At 40.0% G+C, this 17,314-nt stretch overlaps 1 protein-coding gene across 5 annotated transcripts in view; it reads right to left on the reverse strand.

The window, feature by feature from the left end:
• mctp1a (multiple C2 domains, transmembrane 1a) overlaps positions 1-17,314 on the reverse strand; it is a 119,932-nt gene that overhangs the window by 78,343 nt on the left and 24,275 nt on the right. For all 5 annotated transcript variants that reach the window (XM_079337691.1, XM_079337690.1, XM_079337692.1 and 2 more), the window contains exon 2: positions 1,851-1,971. In XM_079337691.1, the coding sequence (XP_079193817.1) occupies positions 1,851-1,971 (121 nt within the window). The remainder of the gene's footprint in view (positions 1-1,850; positions 1,972-17,314) is intronic.

Consider the following 17,314-nt stretch of genomic DNA (forward strand, 5'->3'; position numbering starts at 1 on the left):
TAATGTTTCAGACTGGTTGAAGCTTAAATGTGGCCTTAAACAATTTGTCCAAAATATGATGATCAAGCTGCTTGTCTTCCTAAGGACAGGTTATTAATCATATAAGTTTGATATTAATTTAGCTGGGCTTGTGGTTTAAATAGCGCAGTAGTTAAAAATTAGGCTTGATAATTGATAAGCAGGCCTGTTTGACGTTGACATGTCAGGTTCACTGGATAGGAAAATCTGAAAATGCATGTTTCGCAGACCAAATTGGAAACTATTTGTTTGATCTGTGATTCATACATGTCAAAGGATTTTAGGGAATAAATAGGAAATAGAATTAAATAGCTTTTCCCAGAAAAAACTACTCCAATTTGAGAACCCAGCTGTGCTCACATCTACATATCTGACAAGACTGATCTGCTCATGGAAAATCCCACAAATCCATGTCTGTCTGTCTGTGCTTTTTTCTGTGCCTGCTGCACCACAGAAGCAACATGTAGTGAAGGGAAGACTTGGCTTCAGCTGTACATACTCATATTTAAAGGCAACCTCGCATGGAAAGACAAACAAAATCATTAAAACATCTTTGTTGCTGGAAATGAAGTCTGCTGTATGTTGTATGATTATGAGTCTCTCTCTCTCTCTCTCTATCTGTCTCTATCTGTCTCTCTCTCTCTGTCTCTCTCTCTCTCTCTCTCTATGTCTCTCTCTCTGTCTCTCTCTCTCTCCCTCTCTCTCTCTCCCTCTCTCTCTCTCTCTCTCTCTCTCTCTAATGAGCTCTCTGGATGTGCTCAGGACAGGACAGGTGAGCTCTGAGCCTCGCTGCTCATTATGTGGACGGACAGGTAGTCAGGAGAGAGAGCAGGGCACGTTTATTCAAATGTGGCGTCATGGTGACGGCTAAAACCCCTAATGAGATCAGCATACCCAAAACATTGTCATGTGAGAGGTTGTGTGAAAATCTGAGGTCCTGCTTGTTTCTGTTACACTATGAGAGACATTATCGCCTCAAATAGTCAAAGGAGTGCTTTCACAGGCAGAAGGCTATCTGTCCTCCACTTTTTAGACAGGCTCAATATCCTTCCTCTAGTAAAAAGCCAGTGTATGCAGTGAATCTATCAACTTAAAATAACTATACTGCTGCTACTCCACCATCGCTCTTCTTCCAACATGATGTGCCACTCAGCTTTCTCATGGAGCCCTGACTTTGGTCGTCTAAAGTCTATTTATTCATTATTAATAAAAAGAAAGAAAGAAAGAAACCTATGTGAGCGTAAAGGTCTCCTACGGTTATAAACAACACTATACAGTCTCACGAGTACTAAAAGCCTAAAAGGTGTGGAGTCAAGAGTCAAAACTGGATTTAGATTTTCATAGTCTACGCTAAAGGAAGCGGGCTAGGATTGAGTTCCGGCTCAGGCAAAGGATTATATTATTTTCATGCTGGGAAGCACAAGAAATGGGCTGAACCATTCCTAGTAAATCCATTTCACTTCACACATAAGCAATGGAGTGAGCTGGGAGTACCAGACGTGTGATTTAATAAAACCTCAGACATGGAGAGAGTCAAGAGGGAGAGGGAAAGAAAAGGTGAAAATACAAAGAACAGATGTGAAGGGGGGCGCAAAGATAATTTCTTATCGACAAAAAATGTGAATAAACAAAATTGGAGGTAGACTCATAAAGACAGCAGATGAATAGAAAATATAATAATGAAGCCTCCTGGGCTCAACACTGCCTGTCAATGACAAACCGATCGAGACAGATCGACAGAGGCAGGGCTGGCTGGCTTTCGTTTGGGGGCTGAAAAATAAGTTGCCTCTCTGTATCGTTGAGTTAACAGACCAAATAAACAGAGCTCCTACCCGTCCTGTCTCGAATGGCCAGGTTGTTCCCTTTCTTTAGGATAATGTCCAGCTGGTACATGGCTGGACTGGGAGGTCGTGGAGTGGTTTCTGCATTACTGGGCCCCACTATGTTGATGCCCTGTAGAAAGAAAAAAGTGACATACAGTCCATATCACTTCCTGTATCATGAATTCCTGAGGACAAAAGACATGACAAGAACAAACATGACGCATCTGCACGAGGAAAGGAGAGATGAAAAAAGTACATGAGTCAAGAAACAAGTGTAGTCAAAGAAAAAAAAACACTCATGTTGCTTTTGCAGTCTCATAAATAATCAAAGCAAGCATTCAGCCTCCTTGGGAAGCCTCTAAGTATACAGCTGTTGGAAGGAGTCATCTTTGTGGCTTTCATGTCACGTTGTAGCCCTGAATCAGTACACACCACTTTGACAGGGGGACCCCACAGGCTCCTTTTGGGACCAAGAGGTCCATCGGCAAGCTGCACAATGAAGCAGGCTATGCTCCAAGATCAACCACAGCTTATGATCTTTCTCTATCTTCTGTTTTGTTCTATTTTCTGTCTTGTTCTCTCTCTTCCCATTAGACAACCCGTGCGTGGGTGCTCCTGTCATGTCTGCATAGCTTTCGTTCTCTGAGATGAGCCTAAGAATAACTACAAAAAGAGCAGGAAAATGCTAGTGGGCCACTGGGAGGCAACCAACAGACTGCCAGCTGAAGCATGAGGAGAATAAGAACAGAGAGACCTCTGAGCAGCAACACACTGGGTGAGTACGCAAATGGGAATAAGGAGGATGGAAGAACTACAGGGAGAGTCCCAATTAACACGATCAAACTGCAGATTTTCAAATCAGGTTGTCACACATTTTATGTAATTAATAATCAGCTTCCCTGAAGAATAATGTCCAACTGCCATTAAACATAATGGAGTGGGCAACTTTTTCTACAAAAATGGTAATGTTATGGAGAGACCCTGAAAGTGTTGCAGTGCATCAGATAGCCAACCGGTTATGACACGCACCAAAGGCAAACAGACTGTAGTCTTTGCCGCAGTGGTCGTGGGTTCAAATCTGGCCATGGCCATTTTGCTTCATTTCATCCCCTACTCACTCCTTCCAACATTTCCTGTCTCTGTTCAGCTGTCCAATCCAATAAAAGGCAAAAATCACCCAAAAATATGCAATTTGTACAGAATATAGACAGAAGATGAACTGAAAGGCCTTATAATCAGTAGAAGCATGATGGAGTGTTGAGGTTTTGAGGTTGACTATGATGGTGCAGCATCGTTCATCCATTGTTAAGGATTGTTGAGGCTGCAGCTTAATTAGTGTGACTTCAGCAACATTCTGGTCCATGTCGTCCTGTTTTATCAGTTAATTTCTCGTGCTGAAACTAATGATACATTCTATAACAGAAACGCCTATTTAAGAATTTAATATGCAATAGGAAATAAACAATAATAATAAAAATAATTTGTAATTATATAATAATAATAATGATGATAATAATAATAATAATAATAATTATTATTATTATTATAATAATTTGTAAATATGTTTGCCACATGATAAACAATCTACAAATGTGTACTTGTTTGCACCAAAGATTTATTAATTTTTTATGGGGGATCCCGACTAGTTATTACTACAGTAAAAACAGCTCTTCTTTAGGTCCAATGGTAGAGATGGAAGAGGGATTTGTAATATAACTGCTAAATTACGCCTCTAAACATAACACATTAGATTGAACTGTCAGACAACAATAAGAGCAATAACGAATTAATCATTTAAATACCTATGATGAAGAGTATAAAAAATGAGACCAGACAAAGCAAAAGTGAAAACCATAGCTGCTCAATGACAAATGTGGACCTTTAAGAGCTTTATAAATCCCAAATCTCCATGGAAACTCGACCCAAAACCATTTTAGCTCCCCAGCAGCACCTGTGGTAACAAGTAAAAAATGTGTGTGTGTGTGTGTGTGTGTGTGTGTGTAGGGGGGCATTAGACACAGAACCACAACAACACAATGTCGAGTCAGGTCACATCATCATAGCACAAAGCGATTAACGATTAGACACTTTGTGCCCTCAGAAGATGCTAGTGCACATGTTGGTTTATTTTCACTTGAATTGCCTTTTTATTCATTTGTCCGGGTTTGTGGTGCCTCAGCTGTAAAGTACAGCTAACACAGACACACAAGGGACAACAATATACACACACAAAGCACAGACTGATAATAGCGAGCACAGGATTTAAACTTGATTTGCAGATTAGTGAAAGCTCTTGGGCTGAGTGATCATGCACATTATGGACCATGCTGTGCGTCCTGATCAGACTATATGTTTGCTTAAACAGATTTGAGGATGTTAGTGTGTGTGAGACAAAATGTATCATGGAATAGCAAAACTTAATGGGAGATCATTTAGGAACAAATCCATTACATAGAGCAATAAAAGTAAAATAACAGTAGAGCTGTAAAATATCCCTCTGCAAAAACATCAAAATGTTAGATACTAATATATATAAAAAGTTTCGTAGAAGCTCTGTAAAAATCTGCTAAAAGTTCTAATACACGCCCCCAGACTCAGGGTCTAAGACCATTTCATTTAATAACCATCATCCCTGCACATCCTTTGGGACAGAATCAACCAGGGTGACTCATTTCTAGTCCGTCCCCTGAGTCCAGTAGACCTCAGCCATTACCTCTGCAAACTGAGAGCTCAGCGGAGAGAGGCACATATTACAGACACACGACTACTACTACACACATTCATATTGACAGAAATAAGAAGAGGGCCAGAGAGAACAAAACAAAGGCAGCTGCGGTCCATACTAGCCCACCTGCTCTGTGTACCAAGATTCTATAAGACAAATAAACAGTATTCTACATCCCAGTCGATCTCTCGAATCACAGAGGGCAATCACTTTAAAGGAACCATACAGATGATTTAAATGAGGGTGTATGTGTTACACAATTGCCCAGACTATTTCCTCTATACTAAAGATGTGTAAAAGTTGTAGTCACGCACATCCAGTTAGGTGCCTTTCTCAAGGTCCAGGTTCAGAAGAGTAAAAAGAAAACTGCACGCTTGTTCCTTTTTCGTGCATTTTATTGTAAGCACATCCCATGAGTAACGTTTCGAGCACAGCTTTTCTTTAGACTCTGTACTAAAGATGACCTAACCCTGCATTTAAAAACACAAGTGTTTGAATAAATAACATCCACCAGCACAATTTAAACACAGGAAAGAAAGGTGTGTTCCATTACATTTTCTGGATGAGGCACAGAATCTGTTCAGATATTAAACAATGCCAAATTTTATCTTCCATTAAGTGAATACTACTTTGATGGGGTAGCAGGTTTCAAACGTTCCATTTCAAGTATTGACGGCAACCTTGCATCATCTCAAGGGAGACGTTCGGCCGTTTGCATGTGTCATTTTATACACAAAGAGTAAGAGAGTGTGTGTGTGTGTGTGTGTGTGTGTGTGTGTGTGGAATCTTAGACAATGAATCAGAGGTGGGCTGAACTCTCATCAATAAGTAAAACAGATGATGCATCACGCTTTTCAAACCGTGAGGGTAAATGTTCAATACGATATTCCACACCAGCAGACTCCAGTCGACACAGTGTGTATTATCTGCAGCCGACAGTCTAAGCAAGAGGGCACAGGAGGGTTATGAGTACATTATCTGGATGGACTGCAAAGGCATCAGTTCAGCTTGGAGACATGATATGAAGCCATAAAAGCCACTTAGTGAAACAGACTCTAATATTTACGTTCTTTAATCTTAATTAAACTAGCACTCTACCCCACACACACACACACACACACACACACACACACACACATACAGACGTCTGTGAAACAGTGTTACGGCTCTGAAATTAAATAAGATGAGCAGGGAAATGTAGCAGCTTGTTTTCTGTTGGAACTGTAGACACTTTAGGTCTTTTCTACAGACCCGTATGCAGGAAACTAAAACTTAATCCTTGACCTTTTTACGCCCACTTTCTGAGCTAATTAGGAACATGTTGGCATTTTACATCAACATCCTGCCTCTGAATTGAAGCCAGTTTCAAACTCATAAAATGTAGCAAACTGAGAGTGACAGCCTGGCAGCACAAGTCATCTGTGACTCTTAACCAAGAATAATACTCTCACACACAACTTTCAACTATCTGACAGAAAATGTCAGGCTCTGGGTGAATTTGTCCAGACTTTAGAAGGTGGAAACCAGAAGTGTAGGTGTCCAATCAATTAGAAATACCATATAAAAAGGAGCACGTGCAGACTGCTGCCACCAAAGTTCAACAGTACTTGAAAATTAGTGTGAGAAACCCAACGCACAGTCCAAGGTATCAGTTTCCAGGTAAGTACACAATAAGTCAGAGCGTTATGTTGGTGGACTTGGAAGGACGTTGCTGTTCTGTCTGATTCCTGTATTTGAGCATCAGATGAGAAAAAAAGTAGAAAGTTCCATTCGGCCCTCTTTCATTCAACTCAATGGGCCTAAACTTTCATGCTAGCTTTTTAAGAAATATTCAACACCGATGCAGGAACAGAGTTTCCCTCTTCCACTTCTCAGGTGTTAATAATTCAAGGGTGGCACACAAAAGACTTATGTGTTTAATTTATGTTCTTCAGTTTCAAATATCTGTGAACTCCCAGAGTTTCTTCATGACGGCCGTCAGTGACTTTATTCTCAAAATTGTGCTCCATGGCAGTACTCTGCAAATACAAGCCGAGCAATGTAGTCTTGTTTTTCACATTGGAAGAACAGAACAGAATAATAAAACTTTCTGTTTGGTAGGCCAACCAGACTCCAATATTTCTCATCCAGGATTTAAGGCCAAGACTGTCACGACTTAATGGAGGTGGAGGCCTGTTTGTAGCCCTGGGCAACGTTTGGAGCCAGTTCCTAATTCCTCACAGGCTCTGCACCTCCAATTCAAATAACAATAAACCTGATCCTGCGTCACTCATTAGCAGGAGAGTCACAACAGTTCTCCTTCTGTTAGTAAAGATGCCATCTCCCTACAATCACACGTGAAACCTAGTGACTCCTTTTTATAATTACGTTGAATCCTCTCTGGTTTTAGTCCAAAATTCATGTCATCTCTATGATTCCTTTTAATAACCATTTAATAAACTTCATTACTGTCATTGATGGACAAGTGTTTTTACCAGTTAAGATTATTATTAAAGTGAGCAAATCTATAGATACACACAAAGATATCTTTTTATTTGGGTTACGTGAGATGAGCAAAAATAAAACTGAGAATATTTTTTAACCTTATTTTATACCTATTTTGAAAATAAAAGTCACATCACAAACTTTGTGTCTGTATAAAAAAAAATATCTGCATTTGATTTTTTTTTTTTTTTAAGGATTATTTTTGGCCTTTTTGCCTTTATTGATAGGACAGATAGAGTCGGAAAGGGGGAGAGAGTGGGGAGAGACATGCGGGAAAGTGGCCACAGGCCGGACGCGAACCCGGGCCGCCCGCGCGAGGAGCAAGGCCTCGCAACATGGTACGCGCGCAGTCGCTGCCGCTGAGCTATCGGCGCCCCTGCATTTGATTTTTAATCCCACTGAAATACTTAAACTGCCTTAAGAAGAAGTAGTTACATAAAATCTATCAATAAAGTCATCATAATTAATAGAACAGCCCAAACCTAAGCTGATGTGTCAATTTGTATGCATTTTTGCTTTTCTGCTTTTATTGCAGAGAACAGAGGAGTAGGAAGCTAAGGTAAGAGAGGAAGGAATGACGTGTGGCCCAGTGCAGAGGGTCCAACACAGACTGTAGCATCTGCACATGGAGATTCAAATATGACCGTTAAACTATCCACTACAGGGATGTAACGTTTAACTCAACTCACAATACGAACCACGATACTGGGTTCACAATACAATTCCCTCACGATTTATTTTGAGAGAACCGGCAGGTGATTGGAGCTTCACATTGTGATGTCGATTAATTGCTGCATCATGTTTGTGCTATATGTGTCTGCTCTACAGCTGCTGACGCTCACAATATTACTGCGATTCATTTTTCAGAGAACCGATTCAAACCTTGACACCTTTGAATCGATTTTAAACAGCCTTACCATCAATCTTTACATCCCTACTATCCACTGCACCTCATCTCAGAGTTTTAGTTATCTGGTTACAAAATCAAGCCGTGGTGAGCAGCCTGAAGCTTAAGATAGACACACTGTAACTGAGCCTAAACAATAGAAAAATACACAGGTAGGTTCATTACAAAACTGAGAAAAATTGAAATACACTTTGTAGAGTAGTCTGTTACATTATCAAACTCTTACATGCAGAGTGTATCCTTAAAGGTCTAGAGCAGACTCTCACAAAATAACTGCATTTTTCTGACAATAAACACATCCCTTATTTCTGAACACAAAAACAATGTTTGAATTGAGCAGGAAAAACAAAGTAATTTTTTTTGTAAATCAAAGGTAACTTCATGTCACAGTTGAGATTTTTCACAGCCTTATACAGAGCTTACATTATTCCTCTGTATGGATTCATTTTCATCCACAGAGCCTCTTAACAGGCTGTCTGCACACAATGCAGTCATCCATCAAACAGATATTTCTAGGCTTCCAAGACAAAAAAAAAATAGCACCATACACAGATACACAAAGGTACACAAACACACACACAGTTTTATACACACAGAGATATATAACTGGCTTGCAAAGACAGCAGGAACCATTAGTTTGAATGTCATCATACTGATAGAAAACAAAACACTTGTTTCCTGTGGTGCTTTGCAATTTCTACCTCCAGCCTCTGAAATACCTAAAACATGGCTCTGAAATGTATGAACATACTGTACAGACACTTTGAAGACAGACACAGAAGAAAATAGAGACTCTGGAGGTCTCTCAGCGAGTCGTATTGAACCACTAGAATCATGGCATGTACTTGATCTAATTATAGGACATATGGAGGAGGAAGATAGAGGAGAAGAGATGTAGGCTGAGGTTTATTCCAGCTGTATGTTACAGTACACCACAGTCCTCCCTTCAGAGCCACCTGACAAGGAGACGTGATCTTGCAGAGTGAATTTTATACCATAAACATTGTACAGTTCTTTTAAACTTTCTTTTTTCGGATTATTCAAAATAAACTCACAACCAGCCACACCAGAATAAACAGAGCCGTGCAGTATATGAAGCACTACTTGAGTGTGAAGTTAACTTTGACATAAACTAAATATTTCTATAATTCAGAAACTAAAAATTAAATGCATGCTGTCCCATTGACAGTAATCTCCCAATCAGTGGTGTGGTGCAGTAATATATAGAGTATTACACCTTTATCTGTCAGTCTCCAGGGTAAAGTCACTTTGAAATCTCTTCTGATTCACAACATTGATCGATGATAACTTGAGTAATATGCTGCAATTTTTTTTACTTGGTTTGTGAGGAGATGACCCTCCCTACTCTGTTTCTACGCACTGACTAAACGTGCAAGAGTAGTTTTAAATGCCACTGTATATCAGAGGCTGTTTATACACGACTGGACGGTGGCAAAAAAAAAAAAAAAGACATCTGAGGGAGAAATTAAGAATATACCCACTTTAGGCATCGCTACACTTCTGTTCCCAACCTAACAAGCTTCGACTGTACATGAAACTGTCTCAGGGCCATTGTTGAGCCTTGCCTCTCCTTACTATGTGCAACTAGGTGTTGACGTGTGACATAAGAAGTCAGAGCTACTGCAGGGCGAAGGCAGGGAGATGGGAAACAGCTACTCAGCAATCTAATGAGGTCTCTTTTGCTTGGTTGTCTTAATAACAGTCTAGCATCACACTGTGAAAAAAATAAAAGCATTCTTCTCATTCCTCTTAAGGATCAGATAAAGCTTCTGTGGTAATTACATGCAGTAGGCTTCACGTCCTGCTGAGAAGAAATTAAATGCTTTCCAATGTGCTTGAAAAGGTGACAGCTGGAGGGTCGAGAGATACAAAATACATCAACACCTTGCAGCACTACCTGCTATCTGCCGGGCAACACGTCAAAGAATAGTAAATAAATACTCAGGAAAAACACAATCTACTTATACAGTCAGTGCAGCCATCCTTGTTTGTTACTACGTTCACATTAAGCTTTGAGTGTCACTGCTTTCCCTGGTAGACATGATGATGATGATTTAAGGATATATTCTCAATCTCAAATCCTATTATCCTGAGGCAAAAAAAAAAACGTTTGAAAGCCCAAATGGTGATGTTTCACAGACAATTACAGATGTCAATTGCTAACGACAACAAAAGAGAAACCAAGAAAGTGAGAGTCACAGAGAAAATAAGACAATGCCATTCGACGTAAGTTCAATATAAATTTAAAAGAGTGATTCCCGTAGAAAGTTGAAATCATGTTTGTTCAGACTATGACCACTTTTGTGGGAGTCGAAACATTTGCTCCTATTATCCAAAACAAAAAAAGAAGAACCTAGAAGTTCATTCAAAGTAGGTATAGAAGTCTATAAAGTCATATGCCAGACAGAAACATGACACTCAAGACAAAGCAACAACTTTTGAAACGATAGAAGCTGAAACTGTTTCAGATATAGCTGATTCCACCCAGCCAACATAGCCTGTGCATTTTTCTAATAAGCTCCATGAAAAAAGCAAGGTAAAAGTAAAGCAAGGTTAAATATCGGAGGTGCTTTTGAAAAATAGAGAGAGGGTAGGACAAATGATTTATTTAAGCACTGCTTTATAGGGGGTGAATAACACCCAAAGGGGCTCCTAATTAATGAATGCCTCTTCTGTACTGTCATTAAACTTCCAAAAAGTAATCTCTTTCTCTGACAAAAGTGAGACAGTAGAGACTCCATTATGTTCAGCTCAGTGAATAATGAGAAAACCTTTGTAACTACCATAAGTAAAGTAAAAGAGAGAGACATTTTGTTTTTAAATATTTTTCACAAAAATGGAGAGGGTTAGGTCCTAAACATTCTCCTCTTAACATAGACTTAATTGAGTGCTGTTTAATATGCTGAATGTGGGATACATATTCAGTTGAAAATGCATGGCTATAGGAGGGGATGGAAAAATGTAAACAAAGGGCAAGCTGAAGACAGAAATCCTCGATCTGACTTATGCTCCTGACATTTCTCCTTTGACAACTCGGACAGAGCAGCACGGGAGCTGCATACACTCATGTCAGAGCGAATCAGGATACCCTACAGCTTTCAACCTCGCTGCAGCAGAAAACACGACAATTCTGAAAGCTTGAATTTTAATCAGACATGTTTACAATTAGACAATGGAATATTACATTATGTATAAATAATAAAAAGGAGACTCATTTGTCAATTGTTGTAAATACATAAAATACAGTGTGAAGAACACTATTTAAGTGTTGAATGCACAGGTCATTGAAGTCAAAGTTTAAACAAGGAGAAAAAAGGCTGTCTCAGTACTGACACAACCTCCATGTGTCATAGTTGACAACTTGTCTGAATCCATTTAAATCATCCAACCAGTGACCCTTAAACGGAAGTGTGCTGACAGGTTTGCAGTGGTGTGTGTGTGTGTGTGTGTGTGTGTGTGTGTGTGTGTGTGTGTGTCTATCATTATGTAATGCCCTCTCTCTTCTGTCCACTGCAGTGTTACCATGGGGAAGAAGAGAGCGTCGTGGTTATACTTGAAAGCCTGGTTCATGTCCAACAGAGATTTAAGTCTTACAATCAAAAAAAAGCCTGTGCGGAGGCTGAGAGAGAAACACAGATTACCAGACGGAGGTTGAAGGATGAATTGGAAGAATAGAGACATGAAATGGACAACACAGTCCACAAAAGTTAAGATTACAAAAAATTCCCCAGACTCACAATAAAGGAGCATCGCCTCATAATGATCAGACAGCCGGGACATCATCCTATTCCTCATGATCCCTCTATTAAAGTTCCCCCAGCTACCCTCTGTGCGACTCTAATCCAGAGCTTTGACCTGCATACTCTGGATACTAACCCAGTTTCCTGCTTTACTGCCAGATGTGTTGTGACCCTCCCTCCCAGTCACACCAGATGTCAGGGCTGAGCTGTGCAGCGCTGTGTGGCCCACTTTGGTTTGTGGGGGAGATGGAAGGTCAACAGATAAAGTCTTGCTCATGGCTTGCTGAAGGGAGAGCCAGGTTCATAGTAAATCCCATGATAAGAAAGATTAAGTTGTAGTCTGGGGGTTTTGTGAGTGTTTAAGTGAGCCTCTGTGTTTCATCTCTACCTCACGCTATCCTCAATGACCTCGTGTTTCATAGAAAAAGTATTTTCATCTTCTGCTGGCATATAACATAATGAGGCTTTACTTTGAAGACCTAGTCAGTAGCTTTTCCTAAAAAACTTACAACGATTTATACAAATGTAATGCTGCTCAATCATGACCTTTTGAATTCGAGTGCACGTGTGGTGGTGACTGTGTCTGCAGAGACGTTGTCCTGTGTCTAGACTTTCATGTTTTATTTCGAGTATCTCGTTTCTGGGTGGGGAGCTGGTGTGTTTCCCACAGCCAATGACAGCGCACAAGTGAGTTGAAGAATGGATACAGTTCAGCAATTGGACGCAATTTAAATGGGCGGATATGATGGAGGTGGATATGTCGGCAAAGAAGAGAAAATAGAATCATATTGAGGTGAAGCGCCAAGCAGATAAAGCTCTTTCCAAAATGATATTGAACTTTGTGTTGGCTTTAACCTGCCGACGTGGAGTCTGCTTGCTTTCTGTAGGGCAGGCAGGTGCAAAACTCAGGCAAACAGTAGCTTTAAATGTAAAACAGTTATGTACACATTACGTCCTCGTGTGAGTGTGTGCTTCTTTGGGGGTGGAGGGAGAGATTGTTCTGATTTAATAAATACCTCTTTATTCTCACATTGTGTCCCATCTAGTCAGTGATCGGTTTAGTTACTGTTTGCAACCTCTGTTTGAATTTGACTGCATACTGAGGAAAAAGCTGCTGCAGCGGCTTTGTGGTCAGCTGCTACTAATTGCTCAAGGTAACGTCTTTGAACGAATCAAGAAAAAAGCAAAACATGTGTCTTTTTTCTAGTATGCATGGTGTTACTATGTGGTGTCATAAGCAGTACAACAAAGGGGTTTTCGATCCATTAAAAGACGTAACCTGGCCTTAATTATAGGCCTTTTAAAACCCAAATTAATTAGTGCTGAATCAGTCCAAATTGTTAATAATGAATAAACAGTTAAATAATTCTATGTCTAACGATAGATTAAACTGAAGCAAAAAAGGGCTACACAGCGAGACAAATTAAGAAAATCAATAATAAAATAGGCGAAGCACATTCAAATGAAACCAGCAGATGCTTGCTCATAAAACTCAGATATTAAAAGACAATAAAAGGGAGATGCTGACTCAGACAGCCTTGTAGATCTGGGCAGGTTCCAGATAGCAAATGGCGCTGTCCCTTTTAATTAGCAACCTGGAGCTTTGAAGGGACAGATGACTTCTACCTGACGATCTCACTCTGTGCCAATATTCCCAGGGATTATAACATTTAGCATATTAGAAGCACAACGTAATTAATAGACAACTCGATTAGGTCAGGGAGGAAATGTTAAGAGGCCTTCTCAGTCAAAACTGATGATAGCTCTTTGTACTTCTTACAAACCAAGCCAAAAGTTCTGTTCAGTCTTTGATCAACATTAAGTCCTTTTTAATCAATACAAGAAAGCAGAAGACAATTTTTTTCCTGGTTACAGACATCCAGCTTCCATATTCACATGACTGTTTTACAGCACCCTGTCACTGACACCACAATTAGAGCATCTCCTAACACAGTCACTGCACACTGACATCTCACTACTGTACTGAAGACGTGACTCACTGTACTTATCAGTGAAAACCTACAAAAAGAAAAAAGTAGACATTTTCAGCACCTCTACATGAATTGCGTCGGCTGTGGATTAAAAGTGCTTAATGTGTAAAAAACACATTCTGATGCAGCCGTTTTGAGCTTCCCTTTTGACAAAAATGCTGCTGTAAAGTAACACCTGGTAAAGAGCTGATGACGATGACAAGGACATGAGCGCTCACAGTACATACAGTATGACACATGACTTTTCCCGGATTTCAGTGCAAGTTAATGCTGAAGAAGCGGCATGCTTGTCTGCTGCATCTGACAGCGACACGACGCAGGAAGCTCCATAAATAATGAATTGGAAAGATCTTTCACTGAGAGTGAACGACAGAGGAGGAGGAGGTGGAGGAGGAAGAAGAGGGAGGAGGTGAAGAAAAGCAGTTGAATAGACTGGCAGCTTGAAAGAGAAATAAGATGTGTGTACACTGATGAAGGTAAATCACAAGAAAGTAGAGAGAGAGAATGTTTTGTTTAGAACCAGAGAGGTTATGACAACTAGAAAGTAGAAACTCAGAAAATTGAAAAAACGGTTGAGGAGGATGACAGGTAATAAGAGGCCTTTGTGGTACACATTCCCTCACAGACAAACTCTTTGTACATACAATGTGTTGTGTTTGAAATACAGGAAACATCTCTCAAACAACAGCCACATAAGGCAGACGGCAGAACAACACAGGTCCCCCCCCCATGCGTTTATCACCACTGAATTTTGAGCATCAAGTGTTGCTGACATCGCAAACAGAAAAGCTGGTCGCCTGCTGCCAACCCAACCTGTCAACTGACCAAAAGCACAGTCAACGACAGCCTGACATCACGCTGACACACCTCACAAACAAACAGAGCGGAGCGTGTCCGTCAGGAACATGTTGATCCAGTACTCTGTCTGCTGGCTCACAGCAAAAGACATCAAGCCCAAAAAAGACTCTAGCGTACATTTGCAACATAGCAAATGTACTTTAATTATGCCAACAATGCCAAATTGTGTGTTATAAATCAAGCCAATCAGCACAGGTTTCATTTGTGAAACAGAACACATCTCACGCTTGCTGTCCACTTGCTCCATGAGGTTTAAACTATTAATGTGATAAGATGATTAGTATGAGTGCAGCATGTCATGCATTTAAAAACACTTTTAAAACTCAAACATTTTTTTTTGGTATTCTGATCTCCCTTTGACTTCTGCAGCAGTCACACTTTGGTTTAAATGTAAACGAACATCAGCCACTGTGAGATCCTTGTGCAGTTCATTTAGGTGTCATGAAGGCTAAAGCCAGAGTCAAAGTGTAGGGTGAGCGTGCAACATGAGGTCATTAATCACAGACTGGCATCCTCTAAGAGTCATCAAAATGTATTTGATGGAACAACTCCAATCCAATCTACTCCAGTGCAGCTTTTATGGAAATTAACCTGTGCTGTATATATTAGGTTGACTGACTGATGAAAATCTCAAAGCATCTTTTTTTTTGCAAAGTATAACTGGTGATACAAAAAACCTTATTTACCATTTTGACTTCTTCCTCCTGCTCAACTCGAGCATATGTTTTTTTTAATAATTAGTTGATAAGAATGCCCCTGTGATTCCACCTGCTTTTTGCTGTTTGATTAGCTCTTTATGTGTCATTTGTTGCAAATTGAACGACGTCATGTACAGTAAAAAATAATTAAGTGCTGTTAATATGTTACAAACTCTACACATTATGACATCTGAAGATGAACCTTTGCCACTTTTTCTCACAATTACCAACACTGCTTCATTTATAGTTTCTGTGTTAACTCCAAAATAGATCATCATTTCAAAACATTCTGAAAGTCATGAAAATACTCCTGCGTGTTGAGGTTCCCCTGAGAACCATTTATATTCTTACTGAAAATGTCTCACAGAGGCAGTGATGTGTCAACACTTTCTGTCGTGAACACACTACTAAGACAGGAGAGCTGTCCATCACTGTCCTCATTTCTACAGTTTTAAGAATTCTCCCCCTTTTTTCCCCCCAACGTTGAGTTGTCCGTGTGTGACTGATGGCAAAGGCCGCCATGTGTAATAAGATTGATTATGCATGATGAAGCCTGGGCTCTCATCAGAATCGACTTTCCCTCTGCCTGAGTCGTGATGTTAAGAGTATGGATCTCTGGTCCGAACAGCGTCTTTTCAGAAAAGACTTCACGCAGGGCATTCAAACAGTAATTATAAAGAGTATGGCTCTTAGATCCTGAGAACTTTTTAGACTTCAGTGTTGTTTCTTGCAAACTGTTAAGCCAAAAAGTTAAGAAAGCGTCACGTTATCAATGCTGCTGCATTATTTAGGACACTTAAAGCAATTTTGTATGAGATCCAACACCGTCTGCACTGATTGGACCCTCAGATGGACTGACATCACTCCGGGTGTCAGTTAACCAAAGATTTATAGCAAAAAAATCTTTGTGGGCTGATAAACTTAAAAATCAAACTTGTTTCTTGAATTAAAAACAACTATATGAGTAGGTCTAGAAATTGGACATCCAATCCAACCAGGAAGTTTTGAAGTTCACAACTTGAAGTAGTTTGTCACTGTGCCAGATGTTACCTTCCCTGCACAGCAGGATCAAAGATGGTGGTAGCACCCCCACGCTGACAAACAAACAAACAACCTGGCAGCATGACGAACAGTGAGTACCTTCTACAACCTTACCTTTGCAAAACAAGAGCTAATACTGAGAGATGAGAGAACGTGTAGGAGTTCAGATAGATCTGAAATGAGATGTGAAGCACTGTGACAACTGGCAAGTGAACAGTGCAGTTCCTTTTAATCAGTTGGCTTTGTCTGAGTTTTGTGCTCCATATATATGTAGCGTTTTCTTCTTTAAATATAAGCACTTTCTATCTGAGCTGTGTTCATTAAAATTAAACAAAAAAAAAAACCTTTCAGGGTATTTGTCATAAAAATCCCCAACCCCACATATCAAAGTGTGCAACTGTGACTAATCTAATCTATCACTCCATCAAGAACAAGCCTCCCCTTATCAGATCTCTCAAGCTGGAATATTTACACTGATGAGAACTGCTGCAAATGTGAGTCTTTTCTGAACTCTGCCAGGCATGATGACAGCCAATCAGTCTCAGTTTGGATGTTCTTCGACTATTTTGAAATTCAATTTGGGAGCCAATATAGCATAATAGCTGACGAATGTTGTAATGTTCCACCCAGAAGAGTGGACGGACAGAAACATAGTTTATGTCCCTCTCAGAGTCTTTCTTTATTATTAAAATGATTGAAAGACAACAGAACATCACAGTCACTGTGAGTATGATGCTGATTTGAAAACCTCTATGCACATACAAAGAAGGGCCTATTAGCTTCTCCCAGTCCGTATGTATCCATGCATTCAATGTATGGAAGTGAAAGTAAGCATGCTATATAATGCAGTACATAAACTTCACATGGCGAGATGAATGATTCAGTCACACCTCAGAAACACAACAGTCTACTTAAAGCTCTGTGAAAGAAATGCTGCACTTATGTCTAAAACCCCAGTAGCCTCTCCCAGGAGAACTTCATAGTGTGCATTATGCATGCACTGTGAAT

This window comes from Symphodus melops (genome assembly GCF_947650265.1).
Source record: "Symphodus melops genome assembly, chromosome: 1".
Lineage (NCBI taxonomy): Eukaryota > Metazoa > Chordata > Actinopteri > Labriformes > Labridae > Symphodus > Symphodus melops.